The sequence below is a fragment of the Triturus cristatus genome, chromosome 10 (assembly GCF_964204655.1).
Source record: "Triturus cristatus chromosome 10, aTriCri1.1, whole genome shotgun sequence".
Classification (NCBI taxonomy): Eukaryota; Metazoa; Chordata; class Amphibia; order Caudata; family Salamandridae; genus Triturus; species Triturus cristatus.
In genome coordinates, this window is record NC_140593.1 from 451,459,940 (window position 1) to 451,486,685 (window position 26,746).

General features: G+C 43.7%; 1 protein-coding gene across 2 annotated transcripts in view; it reads right to left on the reverse strand.

Moving 5' to 3' along the window:
* NRP1 (neuropilin 1) overlaps positions 1 to 26,746 on the reverse strand; it is a 230,756-nt gene that overhangs the window by 44,012 nt on the left and 159,998 nt on the right. For both annotated transcript variants that reach the window (XM_085631861.1, XM_085631860.1), the window contains exons 8-10: positions 11,637 to 11,792; positions 2,464 to 2,608; positions 593 to 927 (exon numbers count right to left, since the gene is read on the reverse strand). In XM_085631861.1, coding sequence (XP_085487987.1) covers positions 593 to 927; positions 2,464 to 2,608; positions 11,637 to 11,792 — 636 coding nt within the window. The remainder of the gene's footprint in view (positions 1 to 592; positions 928 to 2,463; positions 2,609 to 11,636; positions 11,793 to 26,746) is intronic.

The window sequence follows — 26,746 nt, forward strand, 5'->3', positions numbered from 1 at the left end:
CTCTAGAAGATGGACAAACTGTTCCACAGTCTTTAGTGTTGTCTAGGGGGTGGGTAGTGTCTGGTCATTGCAATATATTGACATTCCATGTGTGCCTTGAGACTGTTTCATTAAATATAACGACTGTTTTGTATAATATCATATTCACATATAAATATTTCCTGAGCATATAGCAACTCTTTTATATGATATATGATTTTATGTATTTATTCAAATAATAGAACCTCAAGTTGGTGTATTTGTTTTGGCTGACTTAGCCAGGTCTGAATGAGTTGTCGGATTGGTCTTACATTTTTTTCACATCCACCTTCTGGAGGCAGACATTTCCCATTATAAACAGCTATGTACATTTGCAAACTATATTCTTATTTATGTACTCTTAGAATGCTTCCCAGCTATGCATGACAAAGTGATGTATTCAAACAATGTTGATGGACTTCAACATCCCTTTCAGACTCAGAATATTTGTGTCTAGGTGAACATGTCATTTAAAGTGAATAAATAAACGAACACTTTTCAAAATTATTATTTTCGGCTTGTGATAGCCCGCACCATGTTGTGCATCTTGAAAATATTTAAATGGTCTTCCTACCTTTGGCCTCTTTCTGGTCGCATCCATGATCATGCTCCAGTCGGATCCGTTGTTGGTGTAGCCGATCTTGAATTTCCTCATGAACACCTTGTTTTCTCTGTGCTTGCCCCCCTGGATTATTATCCCTCGCACTATTTTCTCTTCACCCAGGTCTACTTGGAGCCACTCCTGAGCATACGGGTGGTTAATGGTCGGTGGCAGCGCCCAGCCAGATCTACTGGTAATGAGGCGAGCATTTTCAGGAACCCAGTTTCGATCAACTTTGCTTGAAGCGGTAATCTGGGCATCGGAAATAAGGCCTGAAACCATTCCGAGCATTCCAGAGCAAGGGTAGTCTACAAAGAGCGGGAAATACATGTAAAAGAATGCTCTTGAGAATACACAATTCATTAAATCATAAATCATCCAAAAGGCATGCAGTCTTTAAGCAATTCACAGCAAATACTTAACATCGCCAGAAGTGGAGTGCGTCTTCTACCAATCTAGCCTAATGTGAATTTGGTGAGTGAACTACCCTCTGTCCGCGGTGCAGTAACCTTTGCAGCCGGACCCGACAAGAGTGGGCAACTCTGAATTGAATGCCACTATAAAATGTTCAAACAGAAAACGTCCCTTTTCATTGGGCGATTTATCACCCAGCTGGTCATAATCTGGACCCCAGTTTTATTAATGTAATCCGACATCGTGATTGATGGTTGTGCATTTTTCTGATGGCACCACACTAACATATTTCAATGTGAGGTTGTATACCCTTCCAGGTGGAATGTGCCGTAATGGTGCCACGGTTTCAAAAATGAAAAGCAATGCTGCACAATCCTTCATATATACTTGCAACCTGAGAGTAATTTGTGACTATTCCTTATACTTTTCGATCAACATCACTAAAGTTGCATTTGCATGTTTCTTTTCACCTACTCATAATTCCAAAGATTACACTTGACAATTGTCAAGCTATGACCACGCAGTAGAATGTGGAACATCCGCTGCACCCTTTGGTGGAGTCTAGGAGTCTCGATTCCAAGTGGTACGGTTGTTGCCTGGGGGCCTCTGGTAATGGTTGTGTGGTTGTGTGGTTCTATTGAATTTGTACTGAAAGGAATACAACCTATCCATGGACATCTGCTGCCTCCTGCATTACCTTAAGGTGTAACTAAACGTTAGCGACAATACATCCACACGAGTTTGGGTGCTTCAAGACACACAACAGGAAGATTCCACAAGTTCAATGGGTACAGTGAAGGAAGGGCATGGGAATAATAATGACAATGTGGCCAAAAGTAATAGAATTGCCACCAAGAGCTCTCAGACTAAACCAGAGAATGAAGATTCAAATTTAAAATGTTATAGATGTGATAGCACTATGCATATTTCTATTACCCCAAGTTATTATGCCAGGAATGCTACATGCAAGAGGTGTAGTAAAAGGGGGCATTATGCAAGAGTATGTAGAAGTGAAAAGGTGCATATGGTAGAGGAACCTCCTGAAGTAGGGAACAAAGTAGTTTTGACTGTATCAGAAAAGAGGGGTGAGGCTGATAGTGGTTGTTTTAAAATGCAGTGGGGATGTGATTGTTGTTGGTGGTAAAACGTTTACAGCTTTGATGGACTCAGGGTCTCCGTCCGCCATGGTTGGCGACCAACAGTGGAGTTTCACATTCTACTATGTGGTCGTAGCTTGATAATTACACAAGGGGGGGAGGAGCACACTGCCTCTCATCCCAGCACAGTCATCCCCATAGCATTCTGGTGAATGCAGTATGCTTATTTTAAATTTGCTGTAGTTTTTCAACAAAGTTGGTGCAGGTAGTGCGATTATCTCTAGACACGTGTTTCTGGGTTTATCATTTGTCTGCACATTTACCAATACTAACCTGTAATTTTGCAGCCATAGACCTCAAATCTCAGGGAGATACCAGACTCCCAAGTGACAGGTCTAAGGCGAACGAAGCGAGTAAGGACAGGTTTCGGAAAGGAGCGGAATACAACATCAGTTGGGTTACTGTTCCCATGAAATACCTGTGGAAGAAAAACAAAGTCAAGACACATGGTCAATGAGAGACTGGAAAAGGTTTCATACATAATACAGATGTGTGTGCTTTCTGCAGGAAGATATGCAAAGTTTCCTGCATTTATTAAGTTCTCATGAAGTTCTTGTGTTCTTTTTCTAAGTTTCTAGTTGGGTGTGATTGAAGAGAACGACAATGGTTTGTTTCTGATCACCACAGTGTCTTTGGATACCTGTTTAGGGACTGTTAGTAACCCAAAACTATTGACGCCTCTTCTACTATGTAGTGGGTGAAGTTCTACGATGCTACAAAAACCTGTCTTTCACATTCAAGCGTTAGTGCATCGAATTACTCGTGTCACCCGTGGGTGGGAAAGCAGAACCTGGACAGCTGAGCCAGAGACTCTGTTTGGGCAACAGATTAGTGCTTGCATTACTGTCCGATGCTTTTAGTCAGCAAGTTCCATGTTGACTGATCATGCAAAAGTATGATATAAATTTAGCTGTGACGCCACACAAATTAATTTTAATTAATTAAAAGATGTTCATGCTTTTTTCCAGAACTAATGGTCCTCTACCGATTTTTAGCCATGAATCAGGAGCTAAAGGTCATGTTTCTCAGAGCTAGGGCCCTAGCCAAAGAGGAGAGGGGCAGAGGAGCAACCAAGTTAACATGATCCAGTACTACATACCTTCAATCAACAGACTGCGCTTATGAGAAAAATGATTGGATCATTACTACTGAATATTAACATTGAGACTGATTTTCACAAACAGGAAATACCAGAATTTAGATAAATGATTAAATGGTCAAGGAGATCTACTTTGTAATCGCCACCTATCAGATTGGGCTAGTTGTGTGATGCTTGCCTAATCACTTATCTGACCAGTATCTCAGTTCCCTGATATAAAAAAATTGGATGCCTGAGAATTGCACTACCACAGCAATAAATGCGGCATGAAAAAATGCACGTTAACTGCTTAAGGACAGTGTTGAAATATGCAAAATGCAAACAGAGCACTGATTAAAACAGTTTGTGATTTCAGTTGACTCAAGTACGAGTCTTGTCCTGTTAAACGATGCCCTTGCCAAATTGCATACTAAAGGCTGGACAAACACTCCACTAAAACATACCCTAATTTATCTAAATTGCAGCTGCTCAGATTAGAGATCACCTCAACAAAGACCTTGAGCTGGTTTCACCAGAAAGTGGCGATCGAAGGAATCTGCTTCGTCCATCATGCTGTGGGACCATTTACACAAATGATTTGATGGAAATAGTCCTGAGCAATGTGCCACCAGGCAGTCTTTGTTCTACAACTGGACACGTGACATAATTTACCCAACAGGATTCAATCTAAAAGAGGAATCCATTTGTCTATGGTGAGAGAGGCAGCATGACATGGCCTGCCTGGGGCCTAAGGGATGACACAGTTTACTGTAGGGTGACCAGCTCACAATCTTTTGGTGAATAATTAAAATCTTACCAAAAAGTCATAACATACAGAAATAAATAGAAAACTATGAACCATTGGCCCTTATAAATGAGACAGAAACTATAAAAATCTGAGTTGCCAATAGGAGAGAATTAAAAGTTAGATCATAGACATTTTGTAACGTAAAACATCAGCATCTATAAACTTTACAGCACAAACAGTCACCCTAATATCAGTCATGCTTAATGAAAATTTCAGAGCTGGAAGTGCATTGTGAAGAAAATGAGTGAGAACACAATACCCAAGCCATTTGCAATGCGCTTTGGCTTGTTAGGACTGACAAAAAAGATATGTAATAAGGTCTCCATGTGTATTATACTGAAGCAACAGCATTCATCTTTAAACACTGAAAGATCCCAAGAAAATCTAGATTCATATAAGGGAACAGGTAACAATTAAAGTTGCATAAAGCTATGCCTCTTATATCTTGCAGGTTGTTTTCAGAATATTTTTCAATAGTATAGGCTGACCGTTTTTTGGTGTTACAGTCTTCTAGGTCACACCTATAAGATAGCATTTGACTTTTTTCAATTTTAATTTGAAATTACTTGCCTTGGGTGGGGAACCCCATAAGTCCTCTAACTGCACTGACAATCTAGAGTAGAGCCCTTTAAATAAGCTGCACAAGGAAAGGGTATCTCGCCGACTCCTGTGATTTCCTCTCACAAAATGGATTTCAAGCGATAGCAAATTTTGAAAAATAAAAACCAGGACATTTCACAAACATAGAAGTTTGACTACATTCTCCATAAAGCAAGGGGCACACAATGCCTTATAATGAGACATGATGGGTAAATAAATGCAACTTTTCAATACAGTAATATCTGTGGTAACTTAATTTCGTTCATGTAGGGGCTGCTAACTAATTAAGCACTGGAAAACGTGAAACCGTACCTGTGTCTGTGTTGACCCTATATAAAATCAGGACATGTGCTAAATGTACTGAAATTTGCTGAGGCAGATGCTGAGAAACTGTGACAGTGTAATCAAATCCAGGACATGTAGTTACCCTATTTTAGTGCATTTAGTAGATTGATGAAAACACACCACCTCTATTAAGCATGCAGCTCAGGTTATGTTCCTTCACCATGTCACTGATACCATCAAGTCTCCTAGCATTCTCCTGCTGCACAAATTACATTTTATGTCACCATTTACAGCTTTGAGTCCATTTATGGGCAAGTGGTGGTCTCCAAATAATGCAGTGTGGGGTGTGTGTCTTGGTTGACTTTTAAGACGGTTAGTCAAAACATGTATCAAGGTAATTTAAGTGGGAATAAGAGATTAGCATGAGATTATCCATGCACATGCTGTTGAGAATTGAAGTCAGGTACTTTAACCTTCTTGAAGTTCAGGCAACATATATATGTGTTTAGCATTGAGAGGTATACAGTATGCCATACTGTGGAAAGGAGTTCATTTGTTTTGTAATGTTAGGGTAACCAAACTTGTTTTAAGCAATTTACTTTGGTTCAGCTAAATGGGGCCATGTTGCTACCTCTTTTCAGCTGTAGGCAGCACCATTTTTCATCTTTTGCTTGGCACATTAAAATCCATGCGTTGGAAAAGAATATCAGTAGGCTGCCCAAGTAATGTAAAGATTATAGTAATATCACCACAAATTCCTTACTTTCCGCGAGACCACTACAGCAAGACTTAACTTATGTGCGAGAGGAGAAGATGAGGAAAGCAACAGATGCAGTTTTTAAATCAGGATACCTTGGCTGTACTCCATGCTTCACTGCTTGATCAAATCATTAGCTCTTGGATACATAACTATAACTCCCCCTGTGCCACTGCTCATCTGCTCAAATTCGGAACACTTAAAAACGGAGTAATTGCTGATATTAGCTGCTATGTCCAAACCACAACCTTTGTAAAAGGAGAGAGAGAAATACTGAAAGTTGACAGTAGGGAGAGCTGAGTAAGAAGGAGGAGGAAAGAGAGAGGAGAGGGGTGAGAACACAAATATAGTCAAATGGAGTGGACACTAAAAAAACAACGAATAGAGATAGAATCAGATGGAGTGAAGAAGAAATTACAGATGGAGGGAAGGAGCAAGTGGGGGCAAGAGAGGAGAAAGGAAAAGAATAAAGAACGATAAATAAATTTAAACGGCAAAGAGGCCTTGGAGGTTGTTTTACTATAGGTTCACAGATTCCATTTCGAGAACTTGAATTTAGAGCAAAGATATTATCTTCTAACCACCCCATTAGGCCATTATGTACAGGAAAAAGAGTTAAATGTCAGCTGAAAGGTCACTGACAGCGAGAAAGCAGACTGAAAATACCACTTGATTTTACTAGAAAGAAAACTGATAAGTGTGGGGCTAAAGCACAGACTCACAATCTCTGTTTAACAAACAAAGAACAATGCTGGAGCACTATCACACTTCTTCTTGCTCTGAAGTGCATAGGTGCAATCATATGTGCAATCATACCTTTAAATACTCAAATTTAATGTGATATGCATTATTTGAACTCTAAATGAATAACCCAATGCAATGCCTGGGACAGAACGATTCCTATTAAACAGAGTATAGCCATCTGCTTAGGAAATGGCTGTAAACTACACAGCTGTACCATAATAAATAAAAAAAATTGACAAAATGGATTCAGGGAGATAGAAAGGTACTGTCATGTCTAAATGTATGAAGTTTGTATATGTAATGATTTGCTCAAACCATCAATCACAGGTGATATAAATATGCAAATAATGGAAGATTTTATGCACACAACGAACTGTCAAAAATAAACAAAAAAATTGAAAACTAGCTAAGGGAATCCTGGTCCTGCGACTAGTATAGTAGGTCAGATTCTGTGAAGATTAAGGAAACAATGGTTCATTCAACAAATCTGATTATTGCAGATAAAACCTAAAGTAATAGCAAATTATTTGCTAGGTTTCCACCTAAAAACTATGGGCTGGATGTATCAGTATTGGGAATATTGATTACCTGACTGCGATTCTCTGCGAATCGCAATTAGGTAATCGCTATTCCTAAGCGATTCCCAGTGGGTCACAAATGTACCTACCTCAGGGATATTAATAAGGTAGGTCGTGCTTTGCGACCTATTAGGAATCGCTAAAATCACAGGGATGGTGGCTTGCTGTGGTACGTAGACCAACATGTCTGTGATTGCTTTTAGATAAAGCCATCATTTTTTAATGCAGCCCAAGAAAATGGGTTGGGTTTAAAAAAGAAAAATTAAAAGTTTTCTTTTCATTTTTGGGAGAAGGCAGTGGTCCGAGGGACCACCGGCTGCTCTTAAAAAATGTTGGCGTCCACATTTACAAAGGGGAAGAGTTCTCTTGGGGACCCCTTCCCATTTGCGAATGGGTTACTACCTACTTGAAGTTGGTGGTAAAATGCAAATGGTTAGGGATCGCATTTTGGTCGCTAACCATTCTTGTATACCACTGCGATTCGGAATTAGGAAGGGACACCCTAAGCACACACCCTCCTAATACCGCATTGTATTTGCAATTCCAAATTGCGATTCGGTATCATGTAACCAAATTGCACTTTGGGAATAATACATACCCCAAAAATGTTTTGAAGTCACAAACATCCCGATGGTGTGAATCGGGCTGTTTGCGACCAGAAAAATGCTTAATCCATCTGGCCTCATCTGTGGTTGAGGTGTGCTAATAGAAAACAAAGCCCTGTAAGACCAGCATAACTTGATGACTATGGGCGAATTCACAAAGGTACAGTTACACTTTTGTGTGAGTTTATGATTGTTTGGTATTCACAAAGGTATTTTACTAATAGGATCTTTAGAACTGTGGAATCTCTGCACATAAAAATATAGGACTGTCCTTTCCTTTTATGTGCAGGAACTTCGCAGTCGTAAAGATACTACTAGTAAAATATACCTTTGTAAATAGCAAACTATCATAAACTTACACAAAAGTTTAAGTTTACCTTTGTTTATCAGACCCAGTATGTCTATATATAAGTATATAGAGGCCATACAGATGGTTACTGTCATTTATGTCCTACAATGCCATTGGGAGAATCTGTTGCCTTGTGAACCAGAAGCCCAAGGGCACTGTAAATGCAAACATTACTCAATGTTATTGGTGATATCATTGATTGGCACATGTAATGTCATTAATAATGCTAATTATATTGTGCTTTATGATGCCATATAGGAGGCCGTGAGCAGTGCACGGGTGGGGTTTAGAGTTGGGCACGGACCATAACGGGCTAATTTTGAGACTTTTAAGATGTTGTTTCATAGAAAGGGTCTAATTACGATAGTGGTCGGACTGTAACTGACAGCTTGTCGGCTGTGGTCTGACCACCATGTCCTGCTGAGGTCCGTCCGACATATTGTGATCCATGTGATCGGAGGCAGCAGTCGGAGGGACCGACTGATGCTTTCCGTCGGGCTTAAGGAGCCCATCGGTCAGTCGGAAACTCACCATAATTCCTTAAGGACAGAGTTTCCGCCGTCGGGATTATGATGTAGGTTTCAGACAGTCATACCATGTCGGCCTTTCCGATATGGAAAGGCTGTCGGAAAGTGACATTGGGGGCCCCTAGTAGGGCCCCCATCCCTCCGCGGCCTCTGCTCTGCACCGTATGGCAGGCACCGTGAGTTGCCTATCACACAGTGCAGGGATGTTTGGAAACTTACATTTTTCTATGGGAGCTTATGCTGCAGCGTTTTCCGCCCACTGCACAAGCTCCCATAGGAAAATGGATGTTTCCGACTGCACTGTGTGTGGTCGCATCCAAATGATGCGGTCAAAACCGCTGACCTCAGGTAGGTTGGTTCCCAATCTGCAACGTGTCGGTTGGGACATCGTAATCAGGCCCCATAGTTTCAACATCTTAATGTCCTTTCAATTGGTAATTTTTATAAATGCACGTATTCACTTTTTTATCTGGTTCTTGCCTGGATAATTATTTCTCTTGATACAGCTAACCATTGTTCTGAAGGTATTATATATACTACAGTGTGGATCAGCTGCTGACATTGGGCCTGATTCACAAACTGAGCTTTGTAGTACATTTTGCAGCACTACGGTAGTACCACAAAGCTCACTACAAGTGCTGTTCACAAAGTTTGCATCTTTTTGGTATTTACAAACTGCACTATTGTATTAACTTACACTTTTGTAGCAACTTACACTATTGTAGTAAGTCCCTACATCCATCCATTCATATGGGAGGGTGTTGCAGTGCCAGTGTTTGGCTATGTGTAGTGCAGGATGTACTACTAAAGTGTAAGGTACTAAAAGCAAACATGCAGTTTTTAAATACCGAAAAGTAGTAAACACACTCAAAAGTGTAAACTTAATCAAAAGTGTAAGTTACCTTTGTTTGTGTGTTCCTAATAACATCAGCAGCATTCTTATGCACTGCCTAGACAGCTGAGCAAAGTGTGCTGCAAGATCATTTATAATCTCACCTTTCAATCAAGGTTCACTAATGAAGCTTAGAATTAAAATCTAGCTTGTATTGAAAATCCTAGGAGAAGACCCCACCTCCTCAATTCCACCTTTCAGTGCCTTTGCTGCAGCACCTGTAGCTACCAGGCATTGCGTTTTGCAGCTAAAGGGACTGAAAGCATTCTCAGGGATCACCGTCAAGTGCTTAACATTTTTGGATGACATCTGCCTGAAGTTTGGTATGAACTGAAAATACCGAAGACCTCCAGCAAGAAAATGTTTTCAAAACAAGGCAATTAATGGTAGTTTCTTCAAAGGTTGTATTCAGCAGACTGTAGAGATGGATCTCTCGGCTGTGGGCTAAACAATGCCCATGGATTCTCTAAGCCTCTGACATGAATTTGTAATCTCGTACTTCATGACTGAAAAAGTTGCAGTTTCAAGTTTGTCTTGACAGCCTTTCAGATGCCTGCCAGACAGACGTCTTGTAACTAAAACTCAGAGAGTGGGCTCTGGATCAGACCCCCCCCCCCCCCCAGCCACTGTCTTGTTTTTGATTTGGTACTCTAAAGCCTATGAATAACAAAATGAGCTGCTGTGTCCCATAGGGAAAGAACATTTAATTATTCAACTTCTCTATAACTTGTTTCAGAATCTTAATTGAGAAGAAAAACATATTCAATCTTTGTAGTTGGTTGCAGCAGGTATAGTGCATTTCCCTACCTGTTGCAATGCATCCCAAAATACACTGTGATTGATTTGTGTTGACCTTCTGGAGTGCTAGGGATGACCAGAAGCTATTGCGATACAGTCACTCATTTCAGACCTGGTACCCTCTAATCCAGGAAGGGATATGTCCAGTGGAGAGCAAACTCACTACAAGAGCATGTTTCTGATGATGTAAACCGATCTTCATCCAAAGAGACATAGGAACATGGATTTTATAATGTTAAGTAATTGGTTAAGACATTAGGGACTGTCTGCTGTCTATGTACTGATGACAGATGTTGATTATTACCCAACTCACTGGTAATTTTTATATAGCCCTCCGAAGAATAAAAGACTGAGTCGATCAACCAGAATTAAAACGGGTGGGCTTCTAGTGACAAACAGGCCATTACAATGAATGCATTAGCCCACTGAGGTATACTTACAATCTACGTTATGGCAGATATTGGCAGACAGGTCTGTCCAGTGCCACCTTTTTTCCAACCAATGATCCTATAGAGTATTCAGCTTTGATTTTGATTTCTCAGTTCTACTATTCTGCTGTCCTACTTCTGTCAAGGGCCCTCTGAATTAATTACTATTTCAGTCTACATCCCTTTAGCTCGGTGATGCTTTAATCAGCCTTCTACCCTTTCAGTGAACAAACAATTTCTAATTTAAGACCCGTCTCATATGGTATCCCCTATTTTCATGATTATTCCTTGGCTAAAGGTGTGCATATTCAAGCTCCAAATGGTACCCAAGCAACACAAAAATAATCACTTGCCCTAGTCACCAGCAAATTGAACTTTGGGAACACACTCTATCCAGGATCACCAATCAACTCACTAGAAAAGTGCAAACCATCCAGCACTCACCAGCCAGACTCATCCTCAATCTCCCACACAGAACTCACATCACACCACACCTCCTCACATGAGCATTCAAGGCACTACACAACTCAGGCTCCACCTACCTGAAAAGTCGCATCTCCTTCCACCAACCACCCAGACATCTCTGCTCTTCAGGACTCCTACTCGCACATGTCCCACGCACACACAGAACCGGATCAGGAGTACGGGTGTTCTCTTATATCCCCCCTAAAGCATGGAGCGACCTCCCACTCCACATCAGAGCCGCCTCCTCTCTTCTTTAAATCCACATGAAGCCGAAGACCTAGATTTTCAATTAACCAACCCACCGTAGGCAGGGCTAGGCACACACACCTGCTCAGCGCCATGATACCCTTACAGGTGATGGTGTGCGTTACAAATACACATAACATATTTTGTTGTTCGCTAATTAACAGAAATTATAGTTCCAAGATGACCAGTGCTTTTATATGCTCATAATGAAAGCTTTCATTGACTAGCAAACTGAGCCACAACAAATAAATACAGTAAATTCCCTTTGAAATAGCTGAACACTTACAATATGCTTGCTCCCATCTTTTAATGTTATCCAGTCTTCACCGTTGGAGCTGATGTCCACTTTGTAAGATTTAACATAGTATTTTTTCTTGGTTTCTTTAGAGATGGCCCCCTGGGTCCCAATTCCAGAGACAAATCGAAGAAGACCCAAGTCAACCTGGAATGATCATAATAGAGAGTCAGGCGGATGGCTTTGGTAAAAATCAGAAGGCTAGAGAGCAAGCAATATCTGGGTGAAATGACTCCAGGTGGTTGACAATTCCGCTCAGTACATGTTCAGCAGGGTGTATGCTAGGAATATCGAATCCAAAATATCAACAGGCACAATATCACGACTACAAGTATGAGGGACCAAGTATCGATAGGTAAGTTTCTATAAATTTTCTATTCTTAACTCCATATATCCATACCTTGGGGATACATAAATATCCTCACTGTAAATAGATGTGGAGTAAGAATAGTAAATTCTTACCTCCCTCTGTGCACTTACCTGTTGACATTTTGTCCCTCGATATAGAGGTTTCGATATTGTGACCCAATGATATTGTGGGTTCGATATTCCCAGCTACAATGCCTCAGAAGGTGCCTTTTCATTCATCAGACAACAGCAAAATAAGGAAAGTAGATCACAAAGTAGAGCCTCACTTAAGGTAATATCTGGATTCATAAACTTTTAGGCAACTTTCTTTCAAGGGCCTCCCTTGCATCAGTCTCCGTTCATGCAAATGAAGCCCTAGCCCTAGTACTTGCAAAATTGGTATTGGGTGCCATGCACTAGTGACTATGAACTGCTCTGGGAGCACAGACTTTGAAACCATAGCATGTCTGGCCTTGAAATAGTGATTCCTCACTTTTGGCGGGCTTGGACTTCATCAATAGACCCTCCAAACAGGCACAGAGAAGGAAGATGTTTAAACCTCATCTGATTGGTCTTATGATGCAATGGCAGCAGCTTTAGTGCAAATATGGCAGAAAAAACAAGCGTTGCTCCTAAATGGCTCCATATGTGGGGGTGCGAGCAGGAGGACCTTCTTACATATTTAGAGCTGCTGTGGATGCCTGACTTCTGAGGGTGTGTGATGTCAAGGGCAATATCTGATGTATTGTCACCAGGGAAGCATAACCGCGTCACGGTCACCTTAGTCTATGCAGTCCCCAGTGCCACCATATGCCCCAATCATCTTTTTAACTGGTTTTCATTATGTTCAAATTGTACCATTTTCATGAATTAAAATGTAGTTTACTTAGCACCAATATTACCTGAGCGCAAAGAACGATTTAAGTAACATTTGAAAGGTGGGAAACACCACCAGCCCTAGAAAAGGTAGCATCTTTTAAAGAAATCCGCAGAGTGTAATCAGTGTAAAGGAAGCATCTTCAGAGCAAGATTCTCTGTGAGAGAAAGTTTAAATATGATAATACAGGTAGAAGGGCAAAATCTACCGAAAATTATCAGCGAAAAGTCGGATGCCAAACAAGCTGAAACATGCCTAACGACATTAATTGGCACATAGAGCCGCCCTGGGAATAGCATTTGGAGATGGCGTGAGTTGTCAGGTGACTTTTGTATAAACTCATATGCTGCATGGTGCATAGCTTTTGGGGTGACAAAATCCAAAAATAGGCGTGTTGTGTTTGACTTATTTAGAGGACTGTATTATTGCTCTATACACAACATGCATTATGTCAGTTGCCACACACATTATTCTCTCTAGTACTGTACACAAGTGGTCCCAGGAGAGGGGATAGTTTACTGTTTTCTTGACGGTGGCCCATTTTTGCCGGACACTCGGTGTACCTGTGCTCCACGTGTTCCACGAGGGTAACCCAAGTGCCCAGGTGCCTGCCCTGAAAATAATAGCTGGCCAGTGCACTGCCTGCCCTGTTACAGCTTGTCCCCTCTTATCGCTTACATTGTGGTGGACTAAAAGAATCACTTAAAGGGGTGCAGCACTTCAATCTACCCCATCCCAAGGTGGCTTTGAGGCTGAGTAAAAAGGCTGGAGGCTGAGGCACACCATTTGGCAGAGGAGCAAAGTGCCAGGGCTCTGGTGTGCGGGCACATACGAATATTATTTGCACCTTATTATGTGATATACGAACAACACACGACCTCTGTCATATATGCTTACATTACAGTACAGCACTGGACATGAAAGTCACTGGTTCCTAATCTGTGCAAAGTGCATTGTTCTAATCCCCAGATTCTCTATCACGGGTAAAGGGGTGACAGTTTCCCACTGACTAACATCTCAGCAGTACTCACAACATGCAGAAAGACTACGCAATCAGGGATGAGGCACTTGAAATGATGATTACTAATGTATCTGTAATGCAATTTGTAGAGACATTATACGACTTTCGCAAAATGTAATTTTACTGATAAAGACCTTACGTCTTTTATGATGACATGATGTGTTCTCCATTGGCATTGAATATATCGCATTACATGTATTGGGATAAGAAATGTGGAGTCACTACTGATGTTTCTTTTCTACTTCCATTGCTTGAGATTCACAGGTTTCAGGGTCAGTAGACTTTCTTTCAATCCTGTTGCTCGAGGGTGCTGGGTGTCCCTAAGGACCCAACTGTATTTTCTTATTTCCATGATTCAATTGTTGCTGGATGCTTGCACACTGGACAGTAATCGAGGATCACTCGGTCATATTCTGTTTAATAAGGCACAAAAAGCTAACCTTTATGTTATAGGAAGTAAGTTTGTGTTGCAAAAGAAATTGAGTCGCAGATGCAAGCTAAGAGTAAATATTGAGATTTACAAAGGAGAGAAGCCAGACATACTTCTTAAATTTGAATGTAAGTGATGTGAATATTCAAGGTAGAGGATGGGATAGAGAAATATAATAATCTCTGAAGCAGTAAGTGGGGGCTAAGAAGGCACAATGTACTGAAACACTTTTGATTCAGGCTTGGGGGCAGCAAAACGGGTTGCTTACTGCATATGCATATTGAAATGTGTGCACTCCCAATTAAACATGTTTGGTGGAATTACTGAACAGACATTCTTATTATGCATGTTCTGGTGATATTACACAGAGTGTCTTAAAGCTATTTGACATTAATATGCAACACAGCTTTATTACAGTTACCTACTCTGATAAACATGGTGGGGTTTAACCTAAAAAGAACACAAGAACACAAAATCCAAATCTAATCTTTGATTATATCAACGGTACTTCCTGGAAATGCCAATCGTGTACTAAGTCCTGTCCAAATTGGTTCTTAAATTTGATTTTACTTCCGAAATGTATGCATTTAGTGGAAGTGCATTAAGGCTTTTATTACAGTCATAGACCCATCAATTATAATTTTCTTCATGAATGATGTATGCTCTTTGATGTATAGCTATTGAAAGGTACAAGAAAACGGGACTTTTAGATATACCTTGAAGGAAGTTTAAAAATTGTGATATCGCCTGGAGGACTTTGGTGAAAGGTCATAGAGGTCACTGATCTTGCAATCCATCACCATGGAAGGGGGGTGCAATCAATGATCAAATCAAAACCAAAAGCATGCAGTGTACCACGCCACACCCTAGGGCTTAACTCTGTGGAACCTCAGTGCTGCACTGCTAGATCAAAGCACATGGTGTACCCCTGCCCTGCCACAATCTGGTGCCGCTCAAGTTTCATATGTTAAAAAATGTTCTATTAATAAACTGCACAGTACACACAGAGCATGATAATGATATACAGATACATTAGACAGCATAGTAGGGCATTATACAGGAACATGGGCACAGTCAAACACTGATCTTCACTCATCCAACTCAGATTATATGCTTTAATGTGTGACAGGTCCATTACCGCAGAGTGACAATGTGTTACTAATATATGATTATGTGCTCTTATATTATCAGTGCTCCCTCACTCCTTCCTCCGAGGATATTGTCATAGTGTGCAAAGTATGTGTATATTCTAAGAATGAATTGAGAGTGTATTAGTCTGTGTCGACTGTTAAAGGATATGTGCTTGACCTGAGCTTTGCAGAAGTTCCAAGCGTTTGCATTGCAGATGCTACAGTCTGCTATTACAGGAAAACTCTATGGCTGTTCCGGTGCTGGTTTGTTTAGATTGGGAATATACTGCTTTGCAAGAGCCCCCCCCCCCCCCCCCCCCCCCCCCCCCGAGGAAGTGTTCGCTCAATGAGCATGGTGAATATTCCCCATATGGCCAAACCTCTAGGCCCGGGAGGTGAACTACGTACATCTAAAACAATTTTAAAAAGTTGGCAGTAAGAGGGAATTATAAAAAAGATGTTAGTGAGAGGGAATTTCTAAGAGAGGTTACTATAGTACACACTCCCGACTAGTATATTGACAAGTACAAAAGGTGTTACTGCCTCTTCTCAAACCTGCTGAAGGGCTGAAGTGGCACCTATGCTATGCAAATGTAGATCATCGTGACTTGGGGCCTCATGTAGGTAGCCAAATACCGGTCGGTAACGGCCGATTTTCGGTAAATATGCCGTTACCGACCGGTATTCAGACAAGTGAGATGTAGGAGTCCAAAAACCACTTTTCGGTAAATATGAGGCGGTAAATACCGATTCATATTTACCGAATTCCAAAATACCGAATCAGATTTACCGAATACATAATTAACGAATCGGTAAATATGAAGTGGTAAAAATTAAAATGACATGTAGGAGCACTCGGTAATTAAGAAATCCAAGAAAATCGGTAAATAAGAGTCGGTAATTAACACGGATTGAAAGCAGGTGGTAACCATCAACAGTGCAGATAAGCAATCCCAAAATGCAACAGCGTGGACAACATGGCCGCTATGTACGTCATTGCAAGGCGCCTACGTCTACAGGCAGCAGGACTGAGGGTTTGGCGACGGGAGGAACGCATCTACAGACAGCGCATCACACTATTCCAGCTGACTGATGCAGAGATACATGAGAGGTACAGGCTACACCCCGAAACCATCATGGACTTAATCAGGGACCTTCACCCACTCCTGGACCAGCCAATAAGAAGGGCGCACGCCATACCCCCACATGTGCAGGTGCTCTGCAGCCTACATCTGCTGGCATCCGGCAGTTATCAGGTGGTGATAGCTGCGGTGGGTGGGGTAACCCAGAGTTGCCTGTCACGTTTCTTCAGGAAGTTCCTGGATGCCATGATGCAGAGAATGCACCACTACATAAGCTTCCCAAACACACAGGCTGCACTGCAGAAAACAAAAACAGACTTTTATCACATGGCACAGTTCCCCCATGTCATCGGCTGTATTGATGGTACACACATCCCAATCTGTCCACCAGCTGACACAGAGCACATCTACAGGAACAGGAAGTCCACCCACTCCATCAATGTGCAGGTGATCTGTGATGCAGGGAACATCATCACAGATATTGTTGCAAAGTTTCCTGGGAGCACCCACGACTCTTACATCTTCCAGAATAGTGGGATCTACACACGACTGAGTGCCGGAGAATTCGGAGAGGGATACCTGCTAGGTAAGTAACAGTGACGGCCCTTGAAACCTGCAAATCATAGTGTATAGAGGCATGTTACTGATGGTTCCCTTTTACTCATCTAGGCGACAGTGCATATGCATGCCGGTCATTCATCCTCACTCCCTACCTACACCCAGCAACCCAGAGTGAGAGACGATACAACGTGGCACACAAAACAACACGCAATGTGGTGGAGCGCACGTTTGGACTACTGAAGAGCAGGTTCCGCTGCCTGCACAAGAGCGGAGGCGCACGCCAGTACAAACCCATCACCTGCTGCAAGATTATTGCCACTTGTGCAATGCTGCACAACCTTGCCACGAAAAAAGGTACAGATGTGGAACTAACATATTTTGAGGACAACGAGGATGAGGCAGGCCAGCCAGAGGGCAACGCAGCTAGAGTGCCAACTGCAATCGATGGGAGAGAGAGACGGGCAGAGATCACATGCAACTATTTCTGAGTAAGTGAGGGGACACAGCGAGTTGTGAGAAGTCATGACGTAGTTTTAATGTGGCACCACGCCATGAACACATGAACAAGCCAATCTGGCAATATCCCATCTATACAAGGAGTAAGTCCAGGGTTACGTCACCCAATGGGAAGTGGCTAAGCAGGGCTACATCAATGTTTGCGCATACGCGCTGCAGTGGTGGATTGCACGGCCTGTGCATCCTCACTAGAGCCAACCCCAAGCCGCCTGCTGCTCCTGCGTGCTTCTGGGACGGGGGTGTGATGCTGCTCCTGCTGCTGGTGTCGATGCTCTCCGCAGCATCCCCTGCAGCAGTTGTCGACGCCTGACTAGTCAATAGCACCCCTAGTGCACTTGTCACCTGCACCATCCCCCGAGACAGGTCGCTGCAGCACTGTGTTAGGCCCTCCTGCATCGTCACAGAGCGCCGGCACAGTAGAGAAGTCGCAGTTGCCAGACGGTTGAGTGCCCTGCTGGTAGTGTCCCTTCTCTGGCGTTCCCGGCGCCGTGCTTCGATGTCAGCATCTAATTTGCTGCACAACTGCTGGATTGACTGGGACATGTCCCGAATGCCCGCAGCCATGCCGCTAATGTTATTGTCCATGTTGACTAATGTTGTTTTCATCACCCGCATGTGCCTCTGGACTGACATGACTGCCTTTGATTGCAGGCGCTGTTGTTTCAACATTTGGCCCTCGAGACCCAAGAAGACACCATGGCCGTCAATGGGTGCTGGTGGACTCTGGACACGCGACCTGCGGCGCCCTCTTGCTCCCGTCTGTGCTGCCTGTGAGGTGTGGGGCACAGTGGCATGGCTCCCTTCCTGGGGCCTGGTGCGGTCTTCTGGGCCCATGCTGTCGTCTGACGAGGTGTGTAAGGCTCGTAGCCTGGCTGCTGGACGCCTCCTCATTCTCACACCTGCAAGCGGAGATGTGGCCGGTGATTCGAACATGAGTGGCGATGCTGGCTCTGGTTGAGGTGATGCTGGCTCTCGGTGAGGTGATGCTGGCTCTGGGTGCGGCGAGGCTGGCTGTGTTGGTGGTGCGGCTGCCAGTGGGCCTGCTCCCTGGTCTGAACTTGTGCTGGCTAGAGGTGATATTTGTGGCCGGTGTGCCGTCTCTCCTGCAGCATGCCCTGTCCTGCATGATGTCACATCTGTGGACAGAAATACAACATTGGCTCAGTGTCCCCGAAGGGCTGCATTGCAAGCGTCACAATAAATCATTTCACATTCCAAAATGTCCTCTGTCTCCTTGTGCCTCGAGTGCGTGACATGCCTTGTTGCCCTGTAACATTTACGTCATGGTTAGTGTTACCCTGACTACATCTCCCGGAATGCATTGCCTGTCTGCACTGACACGTGTGGACTGCAGTGTGATTCTCGTTTCACAATGGGGGATGTGGGATAGGGGTAGGGGGGGCTACATTGCTGTGCTTTCGTCTTACCTTGGTGTGTTGCGGCTCTGGCAGAGCTGTCGGCGTCCCCAAGACCCACGACGCTCTCTTGCTCGATTGTGGCCGCCACCAGCTCCTCCAGTTCGGTGAGGGCAGGTGCCCTGTTGGTTCCACCTCCGGTCTGGCTGGCCTCCTTCTGGATGTCGCCCATCTTCCTCTTGGTTACAATCCTCAGGTCATACCAGCGCTTTTTGAGGACCTCAATGTCCCTGTGGGTCACTCCCACAGCATTGACCTGCGCCTGGATGGCCAGCCATATGTTGCGCCTTTCAGCCTCAGGCACTTGCAGGGATTGCCTTCCAAACAGCTTCTGGTGCTGCTTCGCCACCTCCTCCACCAGCACCTGGAGTTCCTTGGGGCTAAATTTCAGCTTCCTCCTCCTTTCCCCTCCGTCTCTCTGTGTTCTCTGGCTGGACATGCTGTTCGTTTTCCCGCTCGCACAGGCAACGGCTCCCTGCCTCTCCTCTGCACTCAAAGCCTCTCCAGGGTCGGCTAATTATGTACACCTGCCTGGGTGTGGCCACTTCCTGGTTGGGTGGGCTGTCGTTGCACAGGATTAGCTGTTTCGTCAAGTCATGTGATTTTATTTACCGAATCCGTACATACCGATTCGGTATTTTCCGATTCGGTAAATACCACCTCGGTATTTTCCGATTCGGTAAATACCACCTCGGTATTTTCCGATTCGGTAAATACCACCTCGGTATTTACCGATTCGGTGAATTCCGATTCGTGATTACCGAATGTTACCGAATCGGTAACTTTTACCGAATTTTTACCTACATATAACTTACCGATTCTAATTTACCGATTCGGTACGGCTCGGTATTTAAGAACCGGTAAAATTTATTTACCTACATGAGGCCCTTGGTCTGCATTTTACGTTCCGTAGAAGGAGGGTATGTGGACGATTGAAAGTATGCACTGAGCCACAAAAGGGGACAGGGCCTGGCCCTTTCGCTAAATCTTGCAGGGGTTTCCTAGGTGTATAGCCAGACATCACGGCAGTGTGATGAAACCTGTTTCTCCACCCCTGAGTTCCGTGCCAACTGAGGGCCCTGGATTCCTTCTCTTCAATGCTGGTACGGTCAGACAATGTACCCACCTTCACTGTTACCCCCAGGCCACCCGCAAGGGTTGGGAATCCCACCGTACACATTAAAAGAGTCTTGGGTGACACCACCGCTGTGTTACGGTGAACAGTCTCTGCGTCGCCAGAAAGCCTGATGCGCAACAGAGTTTACGTCCAGTGTCACATGCAGGTTTTGCCAATGTGGGAGACAAAGAGTCTGTATGAGCAATGAGAAGGGTCAGAGTGAAAGGAGCCCTTTGGGTAAATATGCCCTCGTTTTCCACAGCACTGGAAGAAGACGTGTGAATAGGACCAAGAAGACCCTTCGACATATGTTCAACTTGAAAGGACATTTACTTTTCCTTGCGTGCAAACTTTCTGTGTAGCTCCCGTTTCCTTATCGCTGGTGGTTCAGGCGGCTAACAAACACCCACTGCACTGTTTTGGGTTTTACAAGTCTGGCAGATGGATAAGCAAGCGATGCCCGCCTGCGCCGGCGCGAGCAGAGGTAATGCAATCCAGCATGATGGGCCATTCTACAACGGGGGGAAACCACCGCCCGCCGCGGCCCCATGTTGTGAAATCAGTTAGGCAGCGAGCACTGAAAATTGAAATTCGGCGTGTCCGGGAATGAACTGCGGTAAAGTGGCCCATTTTCTAGGCTGGGAAATTGTTAAAGAAAGCGAAATCTGGAGCGCCCCCCCCCCCTCCCCCAAGAGCCGAGATGGGCGATTTTGTGCTCCCAGAGAGTTGAAGACATTGGATAGGAGTGAAGGAAGCCTTCTGCGCCGTAGAACGCGAGCAGCCGAAAATCATTCAAAAGGCTCGCTCGCGCGCGCGCGCGCGCTTAAGGGCCTCACTAGCGCCAGTGATTGTGAAGTGCGCTGCACGGGTCATGTCCTCATTCGTTTCGAGGCTGAAGGGCTCTTCAGGCGCCCCTGCTCCCCTTTTAGGAGACGGAGCAAGCGTGGTGTCAGGGCTCTGAAGTGAACCGCGCCTCTCCTGCTCTCAAGTAGCGACTCCTCTGGAGGTGATTACGCGCGGGGCCGTGCGCAGACTGATTTGAAATCATTGGAGTGGATTATTTTTTTCCCCCTTCACTTCTAAGTCCTTAATTTGGAATGCTAGTCAGGCGCCTGCCTCCGCGCGCCCAGCTCTAGACATTGATTGTAAAACCACATTCTAAACACAACAACTTCCAGCTCAAAGCATCAGCCAAAAAGAGGGAGCTGTCAAGCCACTCCACGCACAGCTGCGCAAATCGATAGGTATATCTGCTAATAGTCTTCGCAGAGAAAGGTGCCCGCAAAAAAGAATCATTTCCTGTCATGGAGAGTTGTCAATGGAATTCACCTTGGTGCAGCAAAATGGGATTTTTGCCTGCTGTACAGGAACAAAATGGCAATTAGATTGTGCTCACTGCGGCCTAGTGACAGCGGTTGCGGCCAGGCTTACCCAGTCACTGTCACTCCAATTCATGCTAGTGTGTCCTCTATGTCTATTTATGTGGCATAGACTTGGCAGCCAGTGTTTGACTACCTTCATTTACCAATTGGAGCTTGGACCAATCACTGTAACGTTCAGAGGGACGCAATGTACATCTTCGAAGAGATCTGCCAGAAGTACGAGGAGATCACCGCTTCATTTTTGGTAATCTTTTGACACTTTTACTTGTGTAATAGTCACACCGTGACGTCAGGTTAGGAACTTGTTGACTGTGATGTTGGCAACTGATTAAAGAAAAGTTGATCATCACTTTTAAAAAAAAACCACTCACTTAAAAATCATGTTGGCATCGTTACCACACTAACTAAATGAGGCTGCAAGTCTGTCATTTTATTTGATTGACATTTTATTTCTGAAAACTCTGGTTTGATTATAAATCTAACCCATATTTGTAAAGCACGAACATATCACCCCTTAAGGTTTTAAGGCACTGGGGGCCATCGGGGAGATTACGTGACCTATTGCCCGGAGTCACATGGAGCTGAGCTGAGCTGCCACCGGGGATCGAACCGTGAGCCCCTCACTCTGGAGTCAGCCGCTCTGGCCACTGCGCCACACCTCTCCCACTTGAATATTTCCACGCCCCTCACTTTCCTAAGGATGCATACAAACTGACAACAGAACCAGTTTGACAATTCACCAACTAATTGCAGCAAATGTGGACACGTAAATAGGTCTCCAACTTTACTCCTACCCCGACCAACCTTTATATGGGCTGAGGATGACATATGTGCCCCTGTGCTGCCTCCTGAATGCTCTAAAAACTACACAAGCTTCTAACGAGGCACAACCTCACAGAGCTTCTGTTACAACTCCGCCCTTGGGTAGACCTCTAAAATGCGAGGTGTTAGCTATAAAATGTCGACAGGCCGCATCACATGCCTTTGGGAACATTGATGATCAGGTTCATCAATGTTCAAACCAATATCAACCCGTCACCCTCCAAGGCAAACGTTTTTAGAAGATTATGAGGGCTCATTGACACCTCAGTAAATTCTTTCACCTTGATATGCGAGTTTCACCTTTGGACAAAAAATTATGTTTTTAGAGGATTATATTAAATCTAATTAATCTTCACAGTGATCACGCATTTTTCCCCACACAAGAAATCAATGGTATGATTCTATTGGTGATTCAACGATGCTGGTGAACAAAGCGAATGCAGGAAGTGTAGAACCGGCTTTTTGGAGACCCCCCCCCACTAGGAGAGTCAAAGCCAGTGGTGCAGGGGACACCTTAAAATCTACGGGTTCTTCTTGCTCAAATCATACATTACCAAAGAGACCAGGACAACCAGCTGTGGAGGGAAGTAAGTTATTTATTAGCTCGAGCTAAGGACAGAGGTCCCAGAATGATACAAAGACAATTCTACGGAGACTGCTGTTTTACTCCACAGCTTAAATACAGGAGGTTCACCATATACACCACAGAAGTCATTCCAAGATCCTTATAAGTGTGAATGGACGTTTTTTACATTTAAAACAGGGGATTTGGGCAGTGTTACATAATTGCAAAATCAATCTAACAGCTCCCAAACAATTCGTCCCTTCCTAACCTCTTTCAAACGTCTTTGCATGCGTGATGTACTTTACTCTGAAGCTTCTCTAACAAGAGTGTGCCAGCAGAGCTAAACGTTGACCCTGCAAACAAGTACTACTGCCCATGTCCTATTCTTGATGTGCACGACGCTGTGGCACTCTTTGGGGACATGGACCCTCTTAAAGCTGTGTGCAGCTGAACACATACAGTCCACCTTCAGTGGAAGCTTTGTCAACAGTGCAAGAAAACAATAAATAATTATGGAGACCTTATGGCATGTTTTGCCTAATGGCTCTTAAGATCTTGGCATCATTTCAAGGGAGCCAGCATCCTGCAAACAGCATCTGCCATCAAACGGCTGCAGCGCTGCATTCAAAGATATTGGCTCTCAGCGTGTGATAAGTGCAGATATCTGCATCTACCCAACGGGATGTACATTAGTTTGTTTGGCTTAAGAACACTTCTTGCACTGAGTTTGAAAGCCTATTGTCTGATCTGGAATTTTTGGTCCTGTTGATGACATGAGCCCCCTGGTTTAAATTACAGCACTCTTACGTGTAGAGGTTTATTTATTTTCTCTTTTGGTTTAACTTTTTCAATAAGGAGCCATATAGTAATCTAGTAGTCCTTTAGCTAGCAAACTACTTCAATGCTGAACCCATTGAAGGCATCCACAGGAAGGGTAAGCTAGTCGCTAAGGTTACTATGTAACTCGGTGCCACCCAGGGCACAGTATTCCAGTCCTGTGATTACATTCAGAAATGCACGCTGAGATTTGAGGTCCTGACTCATTTCAATTGTACATCGGACTCAAGTTGTAAATTACAAATATTTGTTGAAACTTGCCAGTGATGGCAAGAAGTAAACAAACTGGCAACTTCAGCGAACCCCAGACGTGTAATCAGAAAGCTGAACCTAGGGAGCCATGAAAAGAGAGCATAATGTATGTTCTAGACAAGAATAAGAAAATAAAGTTAACCAGTTTACCGGAGGTATTGGAGAAGTGGGCGTTTACTTGCGTTGGGGGAATAGTAAGTGGGTTCATGAGAGAATTGTATTTACATGGAAATCTCAATAGGAAAGAAGTGTGACGGAATTTAAAAAAAGATTTTTGCTAACCCCGCAGCTCTTTCTTTTTGTTTGTTTTTATTGCCAAGAGAACAATAGTGGGATTATAATAGCAGGAGCAGGCAAGCCCTTCGCTGCAAGCTGTGTAGGGTCCACCAGGGGTCACGGGAAGGCACACAGCATTCCGCACCCTGCCCTTCGCTTCGATGACCCGCAGCCAACCTCTGAAACAAAGACCCCGGCTGGAGAAACCGCACGCTTAAGGAGCAGACAGAATGTGCATACGTGGTGGGATTAACATATCTGGGAAAAACGTAGGAATGACTCGTGATTGTGTCACCTGTAAAAATAAGAGGATGCATTCAAAAGCAGGGCTATCTGTTTGCTAATATCAGCATTCGCCTCTTGCGTCGAGTTAATCAGCGACGGATAAGATGCACACACGGTTATTTTCCAGTCTCGTCAAGGACAGAGCCTAAGAAACAAAGGGTGCTCGGCCACCTCCGCCTCGTTCAAATCAGTAAGAAATGCGTGCATTTATAAGTTAAATGTGGACGCAGTTAAGAGCAAAAGCTGCAAAAGACAATAAACACACGAGTAAATAATCCCCCAGGAGGTATGACACACTACCTCATCTAGTAAGTGCTTCTGACAAATGTAGTTTTTCCATTGTATGGGACTTATTCCGCTTGATTTTATTAAACATCAATCGTGCGTTCTCTGTCATTTCCTCGGTGATGTTATCTGCAGTGCATGCTGCTATCATTAGCTCGTGCTTTCATTACTTATCTGCCCCTCCACAATCAGTCTTCCTTCCTCTTTCGGTTCCGACCTTGAGATATTAGGTTCCCGTTTAGTTTGACTTGGTTTGCACATGTAGTGCTTCCTGCTGTCTCTACCCCTTTATACTACAATGACATGGCTTCATGCAGTGTTGTGGCTACAAGAGGTGGTTGAGCGGCAACTGTTTTGTGGACCCGTCCCCTAGCACATTATATGAATGCCCGCTGTTCAGCATGGTCCGACACCCCACTGTTGACCTATCTCCACTTAAAAGTTAAACATAAACTCTAGAAAGTTCAGTGCTGGCTTCAGTGAGCTAAGGAAGAATTGACACATCCAATTGACCTGGTTCTGCTTATTTTGAGATGAGTAAGAGTAGGGTAATCATTTGCAAAGAATAGAATTGTGCATGTTGTTGTATTTTCATTTATTTACTGAGGAGCGTAGACTGACACATTCTTCAGAGGGCGCATCAAACAGTAAAGAGGCACTTAGTAGAAACATGTAAAAGAAAACCTACATTTTGGAGAGAAAAGAATGAGAAAGAAATGTGATGATGATTACAGCATCAGACATTAGACATTGGATTCTAGGGTTTGTTCATTTGAACAAGAGTCACCCATTGAGGGGATTTGTTGAGAAAAAGGGCCACCTCACGTTCAGTTTGGCAGAAACTCTTAGGCTGAGGGGTGAATTGTTCTTGTTCTGTAAAGTTCTTGAAGCAGCCCCAAGGACACCTCAAAGTATCTGGGGGAGGGGCTATGGTCGTAGAAAGAAGGACCAAGAAAGTGGAATTGGAGGGACTAGGGATGAGGGAATAATGGGGAAGCCTTGAGAACAGAATGATATTCCTGAAAATACTCGTACCACACTGGCTGTGTATCGGGGTGCTAGTAGCAGAAAATATTTTAATATTATGAAGTGCCAGGGGGATTTGTGGGAGTAAATGACCCATCATCATCAAGGAGGCATGAACGTTTTAATGTAAATATCTCTGTGGTTTGCCATGGGTGTAAAATATGCCACTTTTGCTTATGACAAATTCTTGGTTTCAACCCCAGCCAACAACAAATCAAGCAAATAACATTTGAAACAGTTATTTAGGTAGCAGGAGGTCTGGCTAGTGAGCGTGCCCTCCTCTAACTGTGCTCTACTGCCATTTCACAAACTGTGCTGGCCAAGGGGGCACTTAGGAGAGTCTCGTGGCTAGAATATACAGCATGGTCTTCTGGCACACAGAGGATTGTGGGTTTTGTCACCATTGATGAACAGTTAAGAGGCACAAGAATCTCTCGGGATGCAAGTGTGATCTCTGTTCTCATCTCCTTAAAACATTATCACTGACCAGACATCTAACACCGGATTTCAACAGTGAGCTGCCGCTCCCCCAAGTGATGTTGTACCTGTGAAGTGGGGGAGTCCACATCAACCACAAGTCTTCACCCCATTCGTTATCTTTTCTCTTCCTTACCTCCCTCCTAGTTTCAACTTCTCTGGTTGCCTTAAGTGGCCTTGACAACGTTAGCGTGGCATAAAATGCTATACAAATAACTTAACCTAACTGAACATTATTGTACATTATAGAATAACTAGCAAAAAATGATGTAAGGCATTATAAAATAGCATAATGGATAATTGTAAAGCATATATGACATAAGGTAGCCTATCTCTGCCTGCTAATAGGAAATGCTGGAATGTGCGTGGAGGGGTGCATTTATAAGCTATACTGATC